At 39.8% G+C, this 25,371-nt stretch overlaps 1 protein-coding gene across 1 annotated transcript in view; it reads right to left on the minus strand.

Annotated features, from left to right (window-relative positions):
• The window catches only part of SULF1 (sulfatase 1), a 66,366-nt gene that overhangs the window by 26,415 nt on the left and 14,580 nt on the right, over positions 1-25,371 (minus strand). The window contains exons 4-10 of the mRNA XM_010179657.1: positions 21,596-21,747; positions 19,388-19,557; positions 8,274-8,424; positions 7,098-7,273; positions 6,417-6,545; positions 6,100-6,156; positions 5,008-5,137 (exon numbers count right to left, since the gene is read on the minus strand). Of these exons, the coding sequence (XP_010177959.1) occupies positions 5,008-5,137; positions 6,100-6,156; positions 6,417-6,545; positions 7,098-7,273; positions 8,274-8,424; positions 19,388-19,557; positions 21,596-21,747 (965 nt within the window). The remainder of the gene's footprint in view (positions 1-5,007; positions 5,138-6,099; positions 6,157-6,416; positions 6,546-7,097; positions 7,274-8,273; positions 8,425-19,387; positions 19,558-21,595; positions 21,748-25,371) is intronic.

Here is a 25,371-nt window from a genome sequence, read left to right on the forward strand (position 1 = left end):
CAAAATTATGCCTCATGAAACTTCCTATGACTCAGACTAGTGGAAAGAAAAACAACAAATAGTTATGAATTAACTCAACGCATTAATGGCACATTTAGGTAAGAGAGAAGAGAAATAAAAAGTATAAGTGAAAACACAGTTAACATGCTTTTATTTGATATCTGCTAAGTATCCAGAAAAATTTCATGGGTGAGACGATGGAGTGAGTTCAACAAAAATAACCTGTCAGAGGATTTAAGAGCAGCTTGCCTCTAAACCTCCTGAACTAACATATTTTAATCTCTGGTTATTACAGAGGAAATCTGAGAGGAGGTTGTGTCATAATAAGGTTGTATTAATCCAGAGAAACATTTGTTCCCATGCTATTATTTCTGCTCTATTGGAAAATTAACAAAGTTTTAGTTAAAAGTTCGCACCGATTTTTCCCATTTTAAAACAACACTAGGGGTAGCAGTGTTGCAGATGAATAGATATTTCTATACTCTGTACCTTATTACAGTAAAGCTGAGAGGGGAAATATATATCAATGAAATGTAAAAAAAAATCTGCAAAACATTTAAGTGGTAAAATCAGTCAATAGTCACTACTAAACCAACTGGGCTCAATCAGGTGACCTCAGTAAGTTACACTACATATTCCGGTGACAAATTTGGCATATAAACTATGAAGGAGGCCTCTGGTTCCCATTCTAACTTCTTGCAGCGCTCTCTGGGATGTGGAGGAGGGACTGCAAAGGAAACTTCTACCCCACCCCAAGTCCCAGAGCTGAGCAGAGAGCTCACCCCGCTGCTGCTCCCTTTGCAGGGGGAGTGAACCTCGCCTGGCTGCAGTGGGACCGGCTGTGCTGTGAGTGAACACAGGTCAACAGCTGGGTCAGGGTGGGAGCTCTGTATCCAAATATTATATGGGCAGGTGACCCATAACTCACTTACAAAATGGGCAAAATTAACAGCACTTCCCAAGTTATGAAGCTGAGGAGGAGGAATAAAACATGAAATCCTCAAGTGCCATTACTAAATAAGAAAAAAAGCACGTGCAATCACTTGAAGGAGCCTCAGGAAGTCATTTAGCCCAACCTCCTCCTCAAAGTAGGAACATAAATAAGTTTTGCAAGCATCCCTGGATGGACCTTCCACAGCCTCTGTGGGCTTCAGTGCTTAATCACTCTTACATTTACTCACATATTTACTTCCACACACCTAGTCAGACCTTCCCTTGCTGCAACTCGTCTGTTTCTTATAGGCCTTTTGCTGTGCACCTCCAAGAACTGCCTGCATCTGTCGTCTCCCTAATTAGCCGCTATTTTTTGAGAGAAGCAATTAGATTCCCTCTTCTCCTGACTAAACAAACCTCTGCCCCTCCTCAGTCCTTCCTGGCCATCTCTGGGGTCCTCCACTGGACCTGCTCCAGCAAACCAAAGCCCCTCTGCTAATTGAAGTCGCAACCCAAATGCGAGCACCAAGGAGGGGCGAGTACTCGCTTCCCATGACCCGTTAGCTCTGCTCTTGCTAATGCAGCTCAGCAGGCATGGTCCTCTCCTCCGCAAGGGCTCACCACTGACTCCAGTTAATGACTGATTGCACATAACAGTTAATGTAACCATGCAGTTGTGCACATCTCATTTCTGATATGTTCTCAAGGAGGCAAGTGAACTTTTGGAAACTGTCCTCCTATAAAAGGGATTACAAAAAAATAGCAAGGTGAGCATGCTCTACAATGGAAATGAAGCAATCTGTCAATGGTGTAATATAATAACATAATTTAAATTTAAAAAGATCATGGTGAAAGTAATTTACCTTAATTTTGCATATGCATTTTATATCTATTTTTTCTTAATGAAACAAAACTTTTCTTTTTTTTTCTGTAATCCATAAGACTTGTTGATTTGCAACTAAATGTAACCTATGATATAGATTTCCTATCTCTTTTTGTTAAACATTCATTTAGAACTTAAAAAATTATGGAATGATTATAGATATGATGCAGAGGTTTAACATTTTCTTTCATTTCCCCATTTTTTATGTTTACCTACTTTTGGATAGACATTTGGCATAGGAAAAAAGATGAAATTTTGACAATTTTAATTTAAAAAGTGTCTTTACTATGCCAGGTCCTTTTTTTTATTATTTAGACGTTACTTATTAAATAGAAAATAAGCTGAAGCAGTTATTTTCTTGCGTACCACATCCTTGGAGATTTTGGAACTAGCGGGTCTCAGGTTCACACCTCATTTTAATACAGGAAAAACAAATTTTCTTCTTTTTCAACTCCCAGTTGTGTTCTCCATTTCAAATGAACTGGATATTGACTAAAGTAAATTAAAATGAAGAACAAGCTCTAAGTGTACTAGACAGTACACTGGTGTATTAATTCACCAAATGCTTATTCTTAGTTCCAGACATTTAGCAGCAATTTCCCACAGACCAGTAATTTCATTATTTAAAAACCTGTCAGCAATCACTCATTCTGTGAAGGCGATTTTAATTTAAGTGATGTTAACTGCAACATGTTAGAGTAAATGTAGAAAGTATTATAAACCATCATAATTAAAATGAAGATTTTGGTTTTTGATATATGCACCATGGAAATTAAATTAAAGACCCTTATCTCAAAAGATAAAGTTAAGACCCACATAATAATAATTCTTCTTTCTCTCGTCTAAGAGGTGCAGAACAATTAGGGGACATCTGTTGGAGGAATTTCATATTAAACTATGATGCCTCATATTGCACATTGGAAACCATCTGAGCTAATGTAAAACGACTTGGTCTATTAACTTTTAATTTTCTTTAAGAACTTTTCTACATAGAAAAAATCCTGTGGACACTTATTTCACACTGCAGTGTCTCTCTGATGTTCATGTTATTTCCAATGTTGCTCTTTAAATTCACACCCTTCCTCTTCTACCATGACTTCCCTGTGAGCATCACATGTAGCCCCTCTTCGAGAGAGAAACTGCCCTTGCTCTGTCGGATGGGAGGTTCCTCTAGGCACATTTAAGTTGGACATTCCCACAAGAAGCTTTCGGGATGTTAGAAGTATCAGGGATAACTTTGGTCTCTCTTTAAGAAGATAACTTAGGTATACCAATAGCTAGGTCTGAAAATTGTTCTTTAAATTGTTCTTTAAAATTGTTCTTTAAAAGGACAGTTCAGCCCTGTCCTTCCTTCAGCCATGAGGGATAGGTGCTGGGCTCTGTGAAGCTGACACCTCTTCTGCATTTAAAGGACCGCAATGGGAGTTTGTAGGTGGAAAAGCCACTGTAAAATGGCATCACTCCCATAAGCTGTTTGCTGGCTCAAGGCCTTCTCCCTCCACCCTTTGATCAAATGGGATTCACCGATATAGGATGGAAAGACAAATCTATCACAGTGGGCTGAGAACAGGGCTATGAGCAGTGTTTCCCACTGCTTCAGGTGTGATATCTGGTCAGGACACTTAACCTTTTCTATTCACATGTGGAAAAGTAAAGTTATTCCAAACCTGGATTTTGGCATAAGAGGTAATAAATATAAGAAATAATTGCAAAGAAAATATTTTGATATTTTAAAACCAAACATTTTAGCGTCTAACAGTCTAAATGACTCCACTGATCTCCTTTAGTTTTTATAAAAATGTTCAGTTTTTCAATTTTAATCTCTGTTTACAATGGCAGTGTTTGAACTCCCGAAAACTTTGCCCTTGGGTGAGACTGTGATATTGTGTATATCCCTTCAAAAGTGGCTACGTTTAAGGAGCATGTGTGAGGTGAGAGCTGTGGCAGAGGACCTGACCGAGGATGTGCCAGCTAAAACATATTCTAGTTCAATCTGGGATTAACTGAGATTTACTGCAATGCTACGCTCTAATGAACGAGAAGGGGAAAGGGAGGGACAGGCCATTTCTCTAAGTGAGCGAGCTCTCACCCCCTGGTTTGCTGTGCAAAGCTCTACCTGCCCTGGGCGAAGCACCATGGGTGGCTGCAGATGGGAGCGGAGCACAGTGAAGGCTTTATGCCCCCGTTCAAAACAGTTTACCGATATTTCAGCGCCAGGCCTACGGCTGCCTGCAGTGGTCAGAGCAAACATCTGAGGGAAAGGCGCAAGCGCCTGCCTGGCAGAAATCGCCTCACACTCCTCCTGGGTGGTGTGTGGGGACAGGGACGGAGCGGGAGGACGGCGGGGCAGGTGCAAGCTGCTGCCTGAGGCCTCCAGTCTGTGCCTGGTTGGAGGTGATGTCCATGGGAAGGTGTACAGCTCCCTTCCCCAGTAAATTCATCTTCATATTTTACTGTAAGTGTAGCATTAATTCACAATGGATTGAAGACAATTTGGAAGAGAGACTCACTTTTTCTTAATTTAGCTCCCTCTCTGTGAGGGGACAACTGCAGGTGTAAGCATGTTAGTCAGGGGTGCAGTAACTTCTGTTTTTGTGAGCAGGCAATTACACCTTTGTATCAGAGTCAGGCATTATACAGAAATCATTAAGGCTATGAGAAGAAAAAGTAACACTTGAATACGGGTATTACTGTCCGATTCCTTACAGTGACCTTAAACAGCAAGCGTTTCTGAGAAAAGGGACCCTTCTGTTAAAGGTGCTTCAATAAATAATAAAGCATGCTAATTACCAAGTGTGTTGTCCTGTTGTTTATCACAGCAAATGAAATCATGTGCAACCATAGGACTAAGAAGTTTGTTTCAGCAATTCTGAATCAGACCACTTAGTACAAGCTTTCGCTGCTCAGAAAGGTTCTCTCCCTTATTTATTTTTATCATTGAATTATCTTGCATATTTAGCAATACACTGAATATAAAAAAGGTAGTCATCCGATTTTATATTTCAGCATGGGAGTTTTACCAACGCCTTAAATTGGACCAGTGCTTAAAGCAGCTTATGTCTGGTTTTCTTTGCTGTGAAGATATTCAGAACAATAGTCCAAATGACATATTCTTCAAATTCTTTTGCCTCATAGTGAAAAATAGGTATTTTCCTGTGACACACAGAAGACTGCAATTATTTGTGGCTTACCTGTCCTGGTTGTTCACAGGCTGTCTGGTATCTTGCTTGTTGGCATAACTCTTTTACTCTCTCATATTTTGGTAGCTGATTAGACTGCTGAGTGTTTTTGTTGGGTTCCTCCTTCTTACGTAGAAATTTGCTTTAAAAAATAAAGTTGAACATTTTAGATACATTCTTCTAAACTCTCAAGACTGGAAAAGCAAAGATACGTGAAGATTTAATGTCTTCTCAGGGGAAAAAAATCCTCACATTTTTGTTACTGACCTTCAATGTAGGTCATGTAGTGGAAAAAAAGGTTCAGGTGATTTGCTGGAAATTACTCAAAGAGAAATAAAGGCTGCTGAAATATGTCTAACTGATACAGTTCACCACCATTCATACATAAATGTATGTTCTTTCACAAAGCAAAACACGCTGAAGCAGTACTCGCCTGGCTGAAAAGTCCACCTGAAGAGACTACAGGACTTCCATACTCATTCAGCACTAGCTTGGCTATTTTTTATATATTACAATGTGTCTTATATGCACTGGTTTGTATTACATCACACAAGATTTCCATAACCTGTAAAGGCATAAAGTGCCACAAGGAAATTGCTGTAAAATTTTTACCCAGAGAAAAGGTGAGGAGGGTGTAAAGAAGTATCGGTGGGAAAAGGAGTAGTTATAGTCATAAGTCTCATTTACACAAAAGTCTTTTCTTAGCTAGAACAAAAATGAATGCTTCCAATACGTGATGGAAAATGAAAAATTGGTTAATAAGAAGATTCTGCACAGCTGGATTTGAAAAAGAGATTTGGAAAGAAAATGAGTCAGATGATGACATAAGTGGTCTCAAGTACAATGTTAGAGAAAGAGCAGGTACAGGCTAGGAGAGTCACCAGAAAAGCATGCTTTTAAACTGCTTCAGAGGTAGCGATCTGGGAGCACAGCAAAGCCAGCGGTGGGAAACTAGGAAACAAGTCAGGCCTGTAAGTTTGCTTGCAAAATTTACTATTTTGCTGACCATAAAAAGGAAGAGGAGGGAGCAGAAAGGAAAACATGTATAGGAGAGTGTTCCCAGCAGGCAGGCTCTCCCAGAACTCTCTCACCCCTAATAATTACCCTCTTTCCACCAGAAATGTGTCACGCCAAATTTTGGTCTTCTTGTTTGTTCGAAACCTGAAAGCAAAATAATAATATTTACTGCTGGCACCTATGTATAACAGTGCTAGCATTAACTATTTTTGAAGAAACATGTCTCTACTTATATATACCTGCAATTTTATATATGTACTGTTTAAGAGACTCTTCAAATGTGAAAGCTGTGGTCATTGACATGACACAGCTCATTTTCACAGAATCTTTTTTTCCACTCAGTTGTTGATTTACTCAGGTGTTTACTTCTGAACTGATTAAAAAAAAAAGATGCCAGGACCCACCTGTTTCCTGGTCTCTCCAAGTCCAGAAGTTTTAGGACAGATTTGCCATCCATATCTGGAGGCGTGTCAAGCCCTGCTATATCCAGAATTGTTGGAGCAAGATCAATATTCAGAACTATCTGAGCCACTCTGCAAATCAACAGAAAAGGTCATAGTTGTTGTGTTCAATACATAAGACTTCACATTCTCTTGGAAATAGAATGGTAATTAATGTTTATCAGGGCTTTGAAGTTGTAAAGCTCTACAGAAGTACTAGATTTAGAAAATCCCCTTTGAAGGCTACAATTCTGAGAACAACAAGCCAGTACTGCACGCTGCCACTACAAAGAAAAAGCTAAGCACAATAAAACAAGGAGGTGCAGCAGCCACATTACTCTTATCTCATTGATGAGGCCATGAGCCAACCATCCTGCTAAATCAGGTGAACAGTAAAGAACCTACTTTCCAAAAGCAAACCCCAAAGCCTAAATCTAGAGGAGTACACATTATGCAATTTTCTCATCTGCATTGTAACTTGTTAATAATATGCAAAATTAAATACGTGCCTCTTTTTAGGAGTTATTGCTCTGTAATAATAGGGTATCCTTTATGAAATTAAACTAGACAGAGTGATAATTACATGCCCTTAGAAATATTTTACATTAGATTCAACAGCTGTGCTAGAGACATAAGAGAACGTACACTGATCCTGGCTCTACACTTGGACCACGAATAAAGAAAGGAACTCGAATATCAAAGTCATATGGCATTGACTTCCCCTTGACCAGTCCGAACTGTCCGATATGGTAACCATGGTCAGCAGTGTAAATAATGTAGGTATTCTCCAGTTCTCCCAACTCTGCAAGCATTTGGTATAACTGCAACACAGCATAGGAAAACCTCTGAATTAAAAGTAGTAAAACATGTTTTGTGCATAACCATCATGTATAACCATCACTTTACTCACTTAAATTCATGAAACCAAACATGACATTGATGGGGTTGTTGAAATAGACATTCTGGGGATCGACATTTTTGTGTCCTGTATTTACTGTGCTGCTAAAAAAATCAACTTCAAGTTCAATTTCACATTTGACAGGGGACAAAATTAAACAGGTCCAGAAAATCAGAATATCATAATATGGTACTGCTAGTGTAGCTGCATTAGTATGTCTAAAAGTCATTGTGTACTCAAACACAGCTTGGGAAAAAAGCCTGCCACAGCCTTATGGCAAATGGTACTCAGATTTACTGTGTTAGTCTACAACTTTCTCATTAGTTACAGTTGTGAGCTTGAGAAAAGGCTGTAAATTTTTATTAAAGTTTAAAGAAATCTCTCTGGGGGAAGATCTTTGGTCATGGTGCATGATTTTGGAAAAAAAAAAGTCTTGCAAAGTACACCTAATAGTTCATGTATCACATTACCTATAATTAGCTGTACACTGCATTGCCTAACCTCTGCAAACATTAGCAGACTGACACCTGAGTTGCTGTGATTTGTCAATTCCCAGATTTCAGCTGAAGGATGAACTGTGAAGGGGGTGTGTGAAATGAATAGAAGTTGTCATGTGTGCACCTGTGTCTATCCATGTGGACATGCAGGTGATGTATCTTCTGTTAATACCAGGCTTTGTATTATACCCAGTGACATTTCCCTTTAAAAAAAATCATCAGTTTATTCACCTAGCAATTAAAAGAAGCAAGTGAGGAGCTTGATACTATCTTGCAGAGAACCAGAATGAATTTCTACTGGGGATATGTGGAGTAATTCTTTGTAGACCAAGGGCTTTCCCCAGGCTGTGGTTGGTGAAGGTAAAGAAGGAATTAATGTTCATACCAGCTAATAAGATTGTATTCACAGTAGAGTCTTGAACTCACTCTTTCCATAGAGTCATCAACTGACATCAGGGTCTGAAGTCTCTTGCGCTGCAAGACGTTTGTGAACTCCATGTGGATAGGCAGCATGGGCCCCGTGTACTGCATGATCCAGTGCTTATCCATGTTTGGTGCATAGTTATAGCTGGGAGTGCTGGGAGGAAAAGGAAGGATCTGAAAAGCTGTGCAGCATCACAGGCATCAGAGAAAGGTGGGAACTCCTCTGATACAGGAATAGCCAACAAACAGTTAAATCACAAATTCCATATGGTATCTGGTATTTCTGTTGTCAACTATCAACAAACATCACTTCAGTGGCTTTCAAGCTTCACTGGTTCATACATCACTTCCTCAACATTTTTTAACCACTTGCTTTCTAAGCTTTCTTTCAGACTCAAAGACCACTACCAGATCCATGTTAATATTTGGGATATGCCAAAACATATTTCTCAAATGAATCTGTAATCATGACAAATGCTCATCTGAATGATGCATCCCATAAATATAAGCAGAAAAATGAAGACAGTAAGTCAGAGATCAAAGATGATTTTCCCCCTTAGTATTAAGGTAAATTGCCCTGATGCTTCTTCCAGAGGGCAATTTACATTTATATTAGCACAAGCTTAGTTAAACTCACAAGAAAGATATTTTCCTGAGGGATAAAGAAATTTAGTAGTCAGTACTAAGAACAGTAACACCAGTGTTATCAGTTTTCAAGATGGCCCCAAAAGCAAAAGCTCTTTTTTCCCTTCATCATCACCAAAGGCAAACACAGATACTGCCAGAACCCTGAGTGCAGCACCCCTGGGGCTGGCTGCCTGCATGCAGGGTCAGCTCTGGTAGGAGCCTGTGTTGTGGCCTTGAAGGGGAGAGCTGAGAAAATGTTGCAGTCGGCACCATTGACTGCAGACCTACATTCAATCTCTATCAGTTGCCCTTGGTCCTCCCGAGAGCTACATCCCAGTGCTGCCCAGTGATGTGGTAGATGTGCAAATTCCATCCATACCATAACAAAATTTATTTATACACTAAATACTGTTGATGTGTTATATTTTCCAGTGTGAGTGCAAAGCATAGTGCATTACTAGCATAACATGAACTATGACAACAATATTGAACTAATACTGCTATCAATACTGGTTCTAAGAGGTATGGTATAGAGTCTTAAAGCAAAGAATGATGCTTTAGGAGTTTGCACAAACATCAAAATAAAGATTTAAGAGAGGTGTTCTGTCCACAGCCAGTGATTTTTTGAAGGATATCATATAAGAAACAAGAATATGCTCACAGATATATCACTTTCTGAAGAAAAGGTAACACAAAAAATACACCAAGTAAATTTGTTTTACAGATATGCACCATACAAAAGCTCTCAATCAATCCTGTTTTTATACCTAGCAGACATGACAACTAAAAGGTGAAGAGAAACGAAACAAAATCCACATCCCACAATGGTTTCACCTACATATGAGCAGTTTCCTTCTCTAACATTTGCAGAATCTAGGCTTTGCCATTTTTAAGAAGTTCCTTGGTTTTTAGTTATACCCAGTTTCTAATACACTGCAGCACATGACACATGTATTGCAGCATTACCTGTGAAAAATAAATGTAAATAGAAAATGAAAAAAATGCTGTTGTGTGAGTGGATTAATTTGATTCTTATGGTTCTCTTTTCAGTTTATAACAACAATGCTATTCAATATTAATTTATGGCTTAGATACTGAACATTTTAATCTGTGCATTATCCAAAAGTACATTTTCCCCACAGAAATGTTTATTTCCAGTTGTCCTTTCATAAAAGGTAGCACTGAACATTGTATGCTTATGACTTAAAGTCACATATTTGACCAGCCCTTCATTTAGCTTTCATTTTTCTTGACATGGTTGTATGTGATTACCATCATGGCTGTGTGAATGGTGGAAGCAGTTGATTTTACTGAAGTGATTGCTTTTACTGTATCAGCTATCTTATAGAAAACCTATAACTATATATTCTGAGGATAAAAATTGGCTATGGACAGCATAATACTGACAGTGAACTGCAATAAATTAATGGACTCCACATTTTAATTGGAGGCCATTTTTGAGAATTTAGGTAGAATTTGAGAAGTAAGTATGTCTCTAGCACACACAGCTAGTTTTGACTAACCTACTTAACCATTAGCATCAAGCGAAAACAGGAGTGAGACAATAGTCTCAAAGGATTTGTGAACCTGTAATTGAAACGAAGAAGTATAGAAAGGTTAGCTTCCCACGAAGCGAAGACAAATATAAACTAGAATTCCTTTTCTACTGAAAATACTTTTATGTTGAAAAGTAATTTTAAAATATTTTCCATGATTGAAGTCTGTTTTTTAAAAGGAATGCTTATACTACCACAAAATTAATGAAATTGAGCCCAGGAGTACAGCCCTCTAGGCTGTTTGCTAACCAGCAGACCTTGCAGGTGGACCTATGGAGCCTTAAACCTCAAAGAAGCAAATCTTAGGAGTTTTGGTCACCTATCAGGTATTAGCTACATTGACAGAAAAGAAGGATACATCCAGTGTAAACGTTCCTCTGTTTCTTTGGAAGTTTGTCAAACGAGATGTTTTCCCATGAAAAGGGTTCGGTTTTGATTAATCAGCATTTTCCAGCAAAACCCTGCTTTTTTCCAGCGGATTCCTGAGTGCCCCCGTCACGGAGGGATGAGGTGGCTGTGAGCCGCGCTCAGCCAGCAGCGCCGTGACAGCCTGCTGCTGTGCCAGGAAGGAGAGCCAGCTGCTGGAGTGGGCCTGGGCCTCATGTTCCCAGGCCATTGTCAGAAGCCTCCTCCCCATAATGGATGGTCTTTAAAAGCAACACTCAAGGTTTTAGCAGGGTGGTTAAAACCTTTCACAAACACTTTCCAAATGCATTTTGAATTTTCTGGGTGACAAATGCAGTAGGCAGAGAGTGAGCAGAATTTTCCTCGCAGACAATTCAAGGAACAGGACCTTCTGTGAAATAGCCAGTCCTGGTGGCTGATGGAGAAATGTGGAACAGGGGTCCTAAGTGAAGGGCAAGATAACTAGGCAAGAGACAGAAAGGAATCAAAAAACCTCACAACTTATCTGTGTTCCCCGGATACCCCTCTTTGTTGTGCCTTGCAGAGTGGCACTGCTTGCCAGGCACAGGAACTGACATTGCCCTCAGATCTGTCTACCTTTTCTTTAGGTAAAAATCCCAAACCAAATGCAACAGAGGTGAATTCTGAGGAGAATATAACTGATTTTTGGAAACCTTTCCAAGCTGACAGACCTCTTCCCTGTCAGTGATAACTGTTTATCACATTTTTTTCTTGAAGCAGTAGGAGATATCAAATAAATGTTCAGCTGTTATAAGCCCCTGAGATTCATCATGGCACAGTCTGTCACTGTTTCTATTCTTCTATTTTTGGGAAGAACTTTGCTCTGTATTGACAAGTACTGCTGTAAAGTAACACCAACATCTACATTTCCTTGATTCCTCTTAGCACTGGGAATATGATTGAAGAAATGTACTGTGTCTTCTATTGCCTCTTCTCAGTCATGGAGGCTATCTTGTCTTGAGCACATTTGTTGATCCACGATCAGAAGACAGTGCCAGGTACCTTGTTATTTTCAGGTTGTTCATGGCATCTAAGTGTGGCAAGGAGATCCTGCTCCCCTGCCTGTCAGTCTTTGCTGGGCTGCCCCTGAGCAGCTTAGACACTGCCCCATAGTGCAGCAAGGAGCAGTTTCTGATTTCAAGGTCATTCTTGCTAGTTGATCAGCAGCTACTAAAGCCCTTAAACTTCTGAATGTGTGCCCGGAGACTGAGGGTTCATTTTACATGTTACAAAAATAGATCACATGAAATAGTGCTCTCCTTCATGTAGGTCAGTTCTAAAATGACCAGTAACATGCTACATGAATATTAAATCTGTAGAGAGGGTAAGGATTGAGAAAGCAAAGGATTACTCTGCTAAAAAGGTATAGTAATTGTAATTCTTGTAGACTATATTAGCTTGGGCAAATTTAGATCATTCAATTGCTCATTTACATTTGTTCAACACGTACTATGCAGAACTTACACAGAGACTTCTTGGCATTCCATGACAGGTCTGTTCTGGCACTGGACAGGAGGACACTGAGAGATGTCAGGTTCATAAAATTTCAAAATTATACCCCCAGTTTAACCAACAAAAAAATCCCAAATACTTAAAAATAACAAATGCTGAACACAGTCAGGCACTTTCCCATAAAGGTGTTCTCAGAATAAGACAGATAATTCACCCTGAGATTTTGTAATAATTCACCCATGTGAATAAATTTACAGAGAAATCATCCCATTTTATGTGCACACTTGTAGAAAACAGAGAAGTATATTAGTATTAGCCTTCTCTAGCCTTAGATTACAGTCTCTGCAGGAACGGAATGACTTGTATTTTGGGTTCTGTTAGTGCTTAAGGTCTCTGCATCAATGTGCATTGTTTTGTTCACGCTACACATGGAAATTGCATTCACTGCCTATTTACCACCTGTTAAACTGCAGCAGGAAAGCCCAGTGGTGATAACAATGTATTCTATAGGTTATGGAAGGAGTAAATATCTATAAGCACTAGTGCACTTTTCTCTTTAAAGGAAGTCTCACCCTGAAATCCAGCATTTATTTATCTGTAAGAATCGGGCCAAATAGATACTTCAAGTTATGTTGACAGGAAAGGAATTTCATTAGCATTCAGCTTTGTGGCCTGAATCCAAAAGGCCTAAATAACTTTCAGTTGCTTGAACAGTCAGCTTTTCGTATCACACACTTCAATTACTCTTACTGACAACATATTTACTGTATTTTTATATTTAAATTTTGAGTTCAAAATAGAGAAGGCATCTTATTAGGCTTCTAAGGTTCTTCTGGGTGACTTTCTGTCTAAGGTTCTAATGCATTTTATTTGGCTTATAATTTTGAGTTAGAGAAGAAAAAAAAATGCCCAACAACCCAAAAGACTGGATGCTTGCTCTTGAGGATCTATTGAAATGAGGTCTTCAAATAACAAATCATTCAGAAATTAATTACATTATCTTCTACTAAGAACTGAATAGTTTTTTGTGTAATATTCAATGAAACAAATTGAACAAAGCACTACTGCAAATCATTATTACAAAAAGGTATTTTACAGTTTAAGAAAAGAATGGGAGATTCAGCTTGGCTAATGCTGTTTACACAGTTGTGGTGTCTACATGGAAAAGAAATGAAGCAGAGAACAGCATGTTTTAGAGCTTCCAGAATTCAGTGCAACTTTAAATTAACATTTGTTCTCAAGTTTGATCTAAATATATACATTTCCACTTCAGATGGGTTAACAAGCATGTTGACTAACATTTGTTCAATTGCTCATACTAAAAATCTGTGTTTGCCTCTATTTACAATCTCCTAATTCCCTCCTGTTTTTATCCAATGAAAGAAAATTATGTTCACAAAAATACTGCCTAAAAATGTTCATTGTGAATAATTCCATAGAGTTACAGAGTCACAGAACGTTAGGGATTGGAAGGGATCTCAAAAGATCATCTAGTCCAATCCCCCTGCCGGAGCAGGAACACCTAGATGAGGTTACACAGGAAGGCATCCAGGCGGGTTTTGAATGTCTCCAGTGAAGGAGACTCCACAACCTCTCTGGGCAGCCTGTTCCAGTGCTCTGTCACCCTCACTGAGAAGAGTTGTGGTTTTTTTTTTTGGGTTTTTATCCCAAAAGTGTTTGGCTAATCTTCTGTTTGGACTGGGAGTCCTCCAGTTAGTGAAAATAATACAGTACTTACATGCCCCAGGAACATTTTCATTTCATAAAAATAAAAATCAAAAACATTTTAAAACACCACCTATGGTAAAACTTATTGTGAAAAATGAATAGTTTCTGTACAAAATTAACACCTATGTTATTCTTTGAAACATGATTAGCAAACATTGCATAAGTGGTCATGTTTTTTTCTTCAGAAAATGTGTAAATCAACAAAGGAAACAAATCCTTTGTTTCCAGGGAAAGTAAACTTCCAGGTTTAGACACTGTTCTTAGAAAGCAGGAAGCCTAGGTTCCAGTCAAAATTAAAAGTCAAAAAAACATGACCAGTGGCATGGTCAGTATTAATGTGAAGTTTAATTTCACTGTTTTGCATCTACTTTCACTGCCTTTTAAAAGGTGAATATTTTAAACCCAGGGATACTTATATATCTGGGCATGTGAAGTATGAAAGTTTCACTCCTGAAGTGTAATAGAACTGTTGTATTATGGAATAAAGAAGAAAAAAAGTTGTTACCTCTTAATATATCACCTTTTTATTTTAGGAAAAAATATTTGCTGCTGCTGCAGAAGTTAATTGTACAACTAGAATCTTATCTCATTCTATATCATACTGTTTCTTCTACTCCTGTTTAAAGTCACACTTGAATTGATGTGTGTGATGATTTTGATCATCAAAGGGTCCAAGTGAGCCTCTGGCCAGCCAGGACAAGACACACTGATGTGTCAAGATTTGTTACTGATGTAAATGTATGATCCAACTCTAATGGGTACGTGTCCGCATTACAAGAAATACCATCGTAATTGCCAGATGTTTGAGACTTATGCTTTGCGACTAAGGCACCCTTTAATGCAACCATCTCACACCCAAAATTCAGATGTAAGACTGCTTTGGGGATTCGGAGGTGCAATAGCATTTCTTTTCATGCTTCACTACTAAAAACACATTGCTGCTGCCAGACTTGGTCATTCAGCACCATTCGTATGATCTTTAAATGGAAATATAAAGCTCTGCCTTTCATATAATTTACCTTTTCTCACATTACCTTGGGAAGATTTCCAGTCTCTTCCCATATACGATTTCTAGCTGCTCCAAATAAGTTTTTTAGCCTGGCAATAGGATTGCTTCCACGTAACCATAAAATCTGGTTGTCAGTCCTTCTGCCAGCCCAAGGATGTTTAAATCAGCACAGCAAGCAGTGTTTCAGATTTCCAATTTTTACATTCTTCAGTAAACCTGTCTCTCGCAGATTTCTGGCTTCTAATGTTTGTTTACTTCACAACTTATAAACAGCTTAGATCTGATTCATAGTTCCCCAAAGACTGGTTCACACTGGAAGGTAAAGGGAAGTTAAAGTGCCAGAGGCCCTGAGCATAACTGAAAATTCAGGCTTTCATTAGAGCACCCTTTGGGTCAGACCGTTCCTGCTCAGCTATCTGATGGAACAAGATTTTTCTGTAACAGCTGCCAGGGACACCTAAAGAGCCATCTCTTGTGTCAAAAATTCATATTTTACACCACCATTTCCCAAGGTCTAGCAACCCTGAGCCCCGACAGATGACGTTCATTACCACAGCAAAAATCTATGTATTGCTTTCATCTAGTACATCTTCTCCAGTCCCATTTTCTTCCACAGAAAAAAACTTCCGGGCATAGCTAGAGTACATGCATTAGTATGATTTATTTTCAGAAAATATACTGTTCATTGTGGGGATAGCAGCCAGTATAAACTTTCAGAAATAATTTTAGGTGTCAGAAATAGGACATATTTTAAGGAGAGGACAGGTGGGTGGCTGGAAGGGGTAATGGACTCTTAAAACCAACAGAGTGGCTGCTGCTTCCAGTATGATATAGTCTGTGGTTCACATTAAACTGAAGCTAATGAGAAGTAACAGAGATAATTTTAAATTAATGATTAAACAGTATACACATCATTACCTCTCTTGTCTTTGTAAGACTTTTCATGTCACTCCAGCAGGCTGTTTGTGCTGAGGAGGACAGGATAGTAATGTAATGATGGTATGTAATTCTTCCTTTTCTTTTTAGCTTTGATGGCATTTTCATTAGTCTTATGGATGTTTCTCCTGTATTCATTTGATTTTCTTCTTTCCATCTTGTTAGGTGGGGATATGAGACCAACAGACGGCCACATTGGAGGGCAGAACTTTCCCTGAACGGGAGTATTTCCTGCCATTGCCACTCCCCTCTTCATATGTGGAAGTGGAAGATTTCTTCTAAAGAAACTTTTGGTTTCTGTATTTTTTTAAAATTTATAAAAGCAGTATTTTAATCAGATGACAGGCAATTTACCAGCAAAGAAACGTCATGTAATTTAAGGGTCTGTCCTTTAAAGCAAAACTTCCCCTCACATGTGGTTGACAGGCTATCTTAATCCTTGGTTTGTAGGTATAACCTTCCATCTCAGTTTGTAAAGCCAGCAAGCAGCTTTTGACCCGGTTTCCCTTCTTTGTTGGAGGTAGGCGTTACAGTAACATGATATAGCAACTACATTTTTAAAAACAAGATCCAAGGTCAGATGGCTGTCACCCAAGGTCAGAAAGAGACTCAAATGGTGCTTGGCCACCAAGGAAGAAAACCTAAGGGTTAAATGTTCAAATTACACAAACCTTGGCAGGAGGGATTTTATTGTTCTTGTGCTGTTTTCACAGGAAGCACCAAGTACCTCTGTGAGAACTGAACTTCTTATATCTTTTAAAGCACGTTACTAATATTTTTGCTAGAGAAATCAGTTACTCGGAGGCTTCAGCCACCCAGATTGGCAGTTTATCTTCAATTTGCCTCATTTCTTAATCTGCAGACTGAACTTTAACACATGCAGTCAGTCAGTGCAATGAGAAACACAAAACAACCCAGCAAGGATCTCTTGAGGTCATTAGAGAAAAAACTCTTTGCAGGAAGGTTGCCAAGAAATCAACACCACCAGAGGACAAGAAGAAGCACAGCTGAGTCTCATATTCTGGGCTATTTCACAAGCAGCCTAGCAGAGCAAGGTATTTAGACCCCAGGAGTCCACTCAAATAAAAACTGATTTACACAAGTACTCAAATGAAACTAAGCCTGCAAACAGGTAACAAAGTTCTTTGCAGGTGACATGCAACCTATATGAGATAGACAGGAGGCTAAAATTTTAGAGACTAACTAAACTCATTGATTCTAGCAGCACAAGCTGGAAAACCAGTAGGCTGAAAACACCAAGCAGTAGAAAGTGTCAGTAGCATGATACAAGCGCAAGTTCCTACAAGCGCTCTTTTATTGGAAGACAGTGAGCATGGAGCCTAAAATGCGTTGCTTTGACCTGGGGAGAGCTAGGGTGATATACAATGATTCAGTGCTTTTCTTCCAGACATGGTCCCCCCCAGCTAAGCGGAAACAATCCTATCCTCCTGTATGATGGATAGTCCCCCAGCAAACAGGATGGCTTGCCTCAGGCCAGGCAATCTGTGCCACTAAATGGGAAGCAATCTGTTGGCCAGAGTGAGAACAAATAGATAAAACTCTTGCTATGAAAAGGAGTGATTGAAAGAAGACATGGAAGAGGTCCATTAAATTTAATGTAGTGACTATTCATTATTCCTCACAGAATGGGAAGTACGGGACACTGATGGCACGAGCAAGCTCCAGGTTTAGAAGGAAAGAAAAGGTGGTCCTTTGAACCCAATGCATGGGGTGACACTGTGGAACTTGTTACCACAGCATGGTGGGGCGGCCACCACAGTTCAAAAAGAGATCAGACCAATGCAAAGAGAATGGGGCACAGTGGGGCCTGGATGTTTCACTTCAACTGGTGATTTTCAGAAGCTGGAAAAACAGGGAAAGGAATCTCTCTCTCTTTCCCCCGCCCCTATACATTACTTGCTGCTTTCTGCTGGAGCACATAATTCCAGATAAGGAGTTAGAAAGATCTTTCATATGACTCAATATGAGAGTTTCCACATTTTTAAATCTACTTTATTTTACCTTTGGGACATAATAATGCAATAACAATTATTCAGGTTGATTACTTCAAAACCAGCTACCTTTTCAAGTGAAAGATTTACAAACTAAAATATCAATCTCATCACTTCTGTTTACAGGTAGGAATTATTCCGAATATCTAAATAATTATGAAACAATTCTGACTGGTTTGCATTACTTGCAAAGTCTAGTCTCAGGAATGTGGGATTGTTGAGAATGTAGGATAAGAAAAATATAGTTAAGAATGTAAGGTTGGGGAAGGTGGCATATCTAGAAAGTAGCAGACAGTAAGAGGATAAAAGAATCAAAACTAACAAATATTTAACCGTGTGCCATGAACAGCAAATCTCTTTCTGGCCTCAACTAATGATCAGTTTATGCATGCAGTTTATGCAGCAACTGCTACTCCTTGCAATTTTAAACCAGTTAATGTAACTACCAAACACATTCTTGCGTGTCAGCCACCGCAGATTGTCCAAAATGCAATCTGTAGACCACAGAACTTTTCCACCATGCGATGAAGCTGATTCCTCCTCATTTTCAGAGGCCAAATCAAGGTGCAATCCACCTAAAACATTTTATTAAGGTTTTTTTCTTTGTGGAAAAAGGTGCAAAGACATTGTTTAAGCACAAATGCGAAGAGTGGTTCATATGCCCATGGTAGACAGATGGAGAGCAAAGCTTGTCTATCACATCACTATGGGTAAAGCTTCCCTATCACATCACTATGAGGAAAAGGACCTGGAATATTGATATTAGAAAACAAGCTGTTAAATCCAGGACTATCCTCAGACTTTTACCTGGAGTTGGTCTCAGTTCTGGAAACAAAGCAAAGAGTTATTTTTTTAATTATATTACGACAACGAGAAAATATTAAGCATGATATTTAGAAATGCAGTCTAATAGTCTGTTTTGGGAATCAGCCAGTATCTAGTCTATAAAAAAATCTGGTGCACTTAAAAGCCACAAAAGGGTGTTTTTTTCCTCTGAATGCATGCAGTTAGTTAGAGCCGAGGAAGCACACATCTTAGAGGAAGACGAAGGAAGTAATATCTTTCCAGCAGATCCTGACTTGTGTCTACATATTTTCAGGGTATTGTAAGAAGCTGCCCTTACAAAGCCAAATGCTGACCTTTTAATCTCCCACAACTTCCCAGGAGGAAAAGAGCTTCTCTCTGTTTTAATAATGGTCAGAGCTGTCACTCCGAAAGGAGCAAGCACAGCAAAAGAAACAAGCAAACATTCACCATTTGCTGTACGTTTCATATATTTGAATTCTCTGTCCCCACAACATCTCCATAAACAAATACCTCACAAGAAGCAGATACAAGGAGTGGGTCTGGCAGGGTGTGATTTTGACTTACATATGCTGCGAAGCATTGGGGTAGAGCTCTGAGAACTGCGGTGCTGAATCCTCGGGGCCATGGGGCGCAGCGTGGCTGATGACCATCATTATGGGCCTATGGGGATATATCCTCTTAGACATTCTGAAGTAATTAATGCTCTCATTAGTGATTAGGTCTGTGAAGTAGTCCTGGAACATACGATTAACACAAAGCAAAAGTTACAAAGTGCATGATTAATTAGATCACATACTATCGTGTTATTATGTTATTTTCAAGTCCTCATTAAAGCTCAGATCAGGAAGTAAAAACATACCATCAAAGAGATGTATGTTTTGAGGGAGCATAGGGGAGACTGAACAGTAATTACTTTCTTAAGGAGGCGAGGCCACATAAAATGAGACAAATCAGATACAACAGAAGGCATTAAGCAAACATGATTACCAGATTTTGTAATATAATGCAAAGTAACATTTAAAACGACAGACTATACTGACAGAGGTTTCTTGAATTTCACTGATAAAACAGTTTCACAAGGTAGTGGCCCCTAACCACAAGAAAGCATTGACACTTAAATTAGGTGTCTGTTTACATAAACATTTCTTGCATGCTCTTTGTTCAGTGTATGCTTTCTCATATGCACAAAGTGGAAGAAAGCTGCAACAGGCAACAGATTGCAAAAATCTTTATCAAAGAAATTGCAAATGTGGATGCAGGGAGCAGTCAAATTCCTGCAGACTCTATTCGTTTAATTGTGCAACTTTAAGCAGTGCAGCTGCTGAGACTAAGGTTGTGACTCGCTAATAAACTGGCTTAACCCACAGCCAAGGTGGCAAATGGAAGCCTACAAGGGGAAGGGAGGAAATGGAACTAAGAAAAAAAAGATGAAAACTGAAATTAAACCACCTGCCACCTTCAAGCATTCACTGTTGGCCTGGAGGTCTAGCGCGAGCTTCATTGAGAAAGTGCTGAGACAATGTTTGTAATTTCAAGCACTTCCAGGCATGACTAATCATATGTTGTGGAGTCGAGGCCCCGAACAGCTGCAAAAGCAGAGCCTGAGGGACAAAGTCTGTGTCGCATGTCAGTGCTAGGACAAGCCAACCAGCTGTGACCTCCTCGCCTGCCTGCTCCCTGTCCCCCTTGCCCCCTCCCCTCTCCTGTAGCATGCTCGGAGCACACACGGTAGCCCTGGCTGCTACAATCCCTGCAAGGACGTGGAAGAGACAGTGAGTGACCTTTTGGTTTCCAAAGTGGGTAATGAGCATGAGGCACCAGGGTTGTGATAATTTCTGGGTTTGTGGCCTGCTCAAGTGAAGTGCCTGTATGACTGCATTCCCAAAGCATCCACTCCTCTCCTATTTCCCTGTTTATTCTAGCTACATAGGCAGAGTGTGTAAGGAATGTATAACTAACCAATATTCTTTATTTTCTTTTTTTTTTTACTCTATATAAATATATAATCAGTATCATGTAATTTCTACTGGTGGGGAAATCAGAAACAGGCATCACGAACTTCCAATAAAATCTCATTACATGGGTCAGAAACCACAGCTGCAACATCTGTATCATCTTCGTGAGGGGCAGTCTGAGGAAACTCCAGATTGCTTTCTGCAGGCTGGAAAGTCTACGACCTGTGCTCCTAAACCTTTCCGAGAAACTTCACAGCAGTGGGCAGGTCACCTTGGCATACTTTCCAAACTTTGTCAAGAGCACAAACAAGCTCTGAAGTTTTCCAATGGCCGTGTTCTCGCGCTTATCTATTCTCATAGTCATATCCGGAGTCTGACACCACAGACACACAGCCTTTTTTTGGTGTGCACTGTATAATGGAAAACAGCATTAACTAAGGTTTCTTATGTGGGTAATAACTGACAACACTCAGCTAACTTTGAAGTTCAGTAGCTTAAGGGCCACAATTATTCTGGGGAATGGCCTTTAGTTACTAGTTTCTTCTGCCACCGAACCATCCCTTTCTAGCAGAGAGAGGGAGGGAGGGAGAAAGGGAAGGAGGAATCACCAAGCTGCACTGAAAAGCCCTTGGAAAGTTTCTTCCATTGTGCAATTAATATTCTCACACAGAAATTGATCTGTAATGCCCTGGAGAGAAAATGACATCTCAATTTCTTGGTTGTAGTTAGTTAATTAATTAATTATCTGGTTAATTAATTATCTGAAAGTGATTTTTATATGGATTAATGATGCAGCATTTATGTGTCTGGAAAATACCTTTGCATAATCAAATCCATGCTTCTCTTTGTTACCATTGCGAGAAATGGTGTAATTATAGAAGCGAGAGTTCTTCACTAATCCAACCCACTCTCTCCACCCAGGAGGGATGTAGCTGCCATTGTATTCATTGAGGTATTTCCCAAAAAAAGCTGTGAAGGTAGAAAAAAAAAAAGAACACACATACACGCATGAGGCTTTGCAATCTGAGTCTTTTAGTCTGAGTCAAAAGCATGCATGAATGAAGATAAAATGTGCTAGAATGAGTCAGAGTTGCTTTATCAAAAATGTTCTTTTTATACCTTAGAGGGTTTTGAAATTAAAATAAGTTATTTCCAGAGTTTTTATGAGAGTTGAAAGCCTTCATGAGTTTAGGTTTTCTTCTTAATCTTTTGGAATCTAGTGCTCACATGAAATACTTTTGGTTTTGATTTTTTTTTTTAGAATGAGTATGTTTCTCTTGATTTCCACTTGAAAATGGAAATAAAATCTTAGTTCCCAGAGGAAACATCTAAGAAACACCTTGTGGTTTTAAGCAAGTCCTGTGATGTTTTTGAACTTGGCTTCTGACTTTTGAAAGTTTGGGCTTGGAAACCTGGCTACATTTGCTGGTTTGATAAAAGGTCTGGGAAGTCCAGACCTCCATCCCATTTTGGTAGAGCAAGAGGGAATCCCTGTCCTGCTTTGCTGCCACAGCTTCTCTATGGCAAAACTAATGAGGAGACAAAGACCTGAAGGCCAATCACCTCTACCTGGCCTGCCAAACTAAGTGTATTTTTTTCCACTAGTTTCAGATGACAAGTCAGAACCCACTCAAACTGAAACTTACAGGCTTTGCTGTTAGGCCCAGGAGGGCTTGCAGGTGCTCCTGCCAAATCCTTTCAAAGGAAGTAAAAAGAAAAACAATATCACAATGCAGCAGGCTCCCAGCTATCTGGGAATACTGAATCACTTGTGCCAAAGATATACAGACACCAGAAGCTGGCCAACTGGCTTTGGGAGGGTGGATTAATGCTGGCATGGCACTCTGGCACAAGCAGCCGTGTTGCTTCTAGGGACAGATGGGTATGGAAGCTCTTTAGCTGCTTGTGTATGGTCTTTGGCCTGGATAAAAACATCAGTTTGGATGGCTCTGCCCTGCTTTTCCACTGCCTGGGAGATGCGGTGACAAAACATCTGACTTGGGTTTTCAGGCATTTGTTATCTCCAGCTCAGCCCCAGCAAGTCACTGGGATTTCTGAGTAACTTCAGTGCTTGCATTTTTAATTTTCTTGAGGTTTATAAGACCCTGGAGGGTCATCTGTGCCAGCAATTCTGCCACCTGTGTCCCCAGCAGTCAGCACAAAGGTACTCCTAGTGATCACAAATTGAGACACTTCCAAAGAGGAGAGAACGACAGAGACCTCTCCCTTTCCAAGGACAAATCTCCTCTGGGCAATAGCTGTTCACCTCAGTGCACCTCTCATGGTGTGCAGCCCCTGCCCTCGCTGCTGGCCCCAGCCAGAGCTGCCTGTGAAGAGCTGCTGCCCAGCGCACACGTCAAACTCCCACACTAGTTTCCTACTAGGAAATGAAGTCACTCTAGAAAACCTCATATTCAACCTAGACACATTCAACCTAACCAAAAAAGTACATTTGTGGAAGAGCTTAAATAATTCAGATCTGATTGATGTGGGCATGGTGAATTTCCTGGGAAAACTGGTGGAAAAATCAAGATGGTCATAACTAAAACTTGCCTCAGACAACATAAATATGGTACAATCAAATCATATAACTGCCAAATATCACTAACCAGAGATTACAGTCATATATAATATTACTTTCCTATACCACATGGAATGTGACATACAAACAAGTCCTACAGACACCAGGCGAGGCTTCCAGCTCTTCCTCCGACAGCCACCAAGGAAGTAACCCAGCCTCTCTCCCTTTTTTCCCTGAGGCCAACCAGTAGTCAAGAAGCTTGAGCTGAAGAACGTGACTGTGAGGAGGGCATACATGCCCAGCAGTGCTGGCTTCCATAATGGAAACCTCTAAGGCAGCCAAACTGGTTTAAACTCTCAGAGAGTCAAGTGTCCAGGGAAAGTGTAAGGGTGAAGGCTGAAATACTGTGGGAAGTGAGAGAGGAGGAGGAGAGAGACAATGAATAAAAATATGGGAGAGTGATGTGATCAAGAGAGAGGAAGCATTACTGAGGCAAGCAAAATCAAGGAAACTCTGTGGTTCCAGTGGAGATCTGAGGTCAGCCCTCCTGAATGCCATCCCAGATCCACCAGCAGTTACTGTGTGACCTTGGGGAACCTCTGCGTGCTGCGCTCATCTGTAAAGGACTCTACTGCCAACTTGCCTCCTATAAAGATCAGAGGCTTTCAAGCTGTGAAATGGAAGTTATGGTAATTTATCATGTAGGATGGTTTGATAGTCCCACCTATAATTAAGATTGACTAATACTGAGACCTGAACTCTGCTATTTATGGTCTTGCCAAACTTCTATCATTAGCAATGATAGTTTCCATGCTATCTGACTCAGGCTGCATTTTGTTCTATGGAACATTTTAGCCAAAGAGTTCAGCAATTTCCAAGAAAAAGACCAGGGAAAAATAAATGAGTTTGCCCATTTAAAAATCAATGGTGAGCTTTTCTCTAAGAAGTTCTAGTGTCTGCAGGTTTTGATGTAGTACCTTTGGAAATAGCAGAGGTGGCTAAGAAAATCTGTCTCAAAATGGCCAAGCTCTGAACAACCGTAGCACTCAGAGGGTCAGGAAAGATTTACTACAGCTTCTTAGTACACCCACCATAGGGTGTTTCTTAATGGACCTGAGAAAGTCCCCCCAGTTTCAGTTTTGGCACTGAAACAAAAACCAGTCAGCTTCTTTATCTTCTTCTCTCCTCTCTCTTTTGATTTTCAGGCATTACCTGAGAGAAAGTCACCAGCACAAAATGCAGAGATTAAATGACCTGGGGCATAAGGACGAGAAAAGATAAACTGAATTTAGAAAAGGAAAGGGAGGCTTGGAGCTGATGGGGGCCAATTCATATTGGAATTTCCTTGCTTTAGATTACTTAATTTTCTAACTTTAATAATGTTTTGTTAGCTCCCATTTGGCCCCCTCAACTCCATATTTCAGTGCATGTTATGAGACTCTGGACTGACAGCCTGAACCATTCACCTTTGTGTTGGCAATGATTTAGTATTTTATCATAAAAATAATCTTAGAGCTGTCAAGTTTTAAGCAGCTCAATGAGTGACAGTCTGCAGAAATAGATGTTTCCCTCATCATAGAATAAAGACGTTCCCATGCCAAATGCATAGCAAAGCTCTAAATACTAGTAGAAGCAGTGGTAGCCATGTTAATGGATCACATTTGCCAAATTGCTTTGACCAAGAGTGGTTTGTTGGTCAAAAGCTCAGGAGGATATGACTAATTAGGCAGATGGAGGGAAAAGCCAGGCTTTTACCAAAACACAAGAGTTCAGTCCCTCCACCACGGGGTTTTCTGAGTACCACTAAGTATAGGATAGGGCAAGTGAGTCAGAGTTGGCATCCAGTGCCAGCACTTGGTGCCTGTCTTTTCACGCTCTGAATGAAGACAAATGCCGGAATAAAAGGAAAGCACAGTAGTGTCCATGGGGCCAAATAATAATTAGCAACTAATCATGATGAGTGTCCTAATTGTTTTTTGTTAACTAGAAGATTGTAAACAAAGTGCTCTGGAACATGTCACAGAGCTGCCCAGGAGCTGACACTGTGATGTACAAATGTCCTTGCTGGATCT

This window comes from Mesitornis unicolor, unplaced genomic scaffold, assembly GCF_000695765.1.
Source record: "Mesitornis unicolor isolate BGI_N332 unplaced genomic scaffold, ASM69576v1 scaffold200, whole genome shotgun sequence".
Taxonomy (NCBI): domain Eukaryota; kingdom Metazoa; phylum Chordata; class Aves; order Mesitornithiformes; family Mesitornithidae; genus Mesitornis; species Mesitornis unicolor.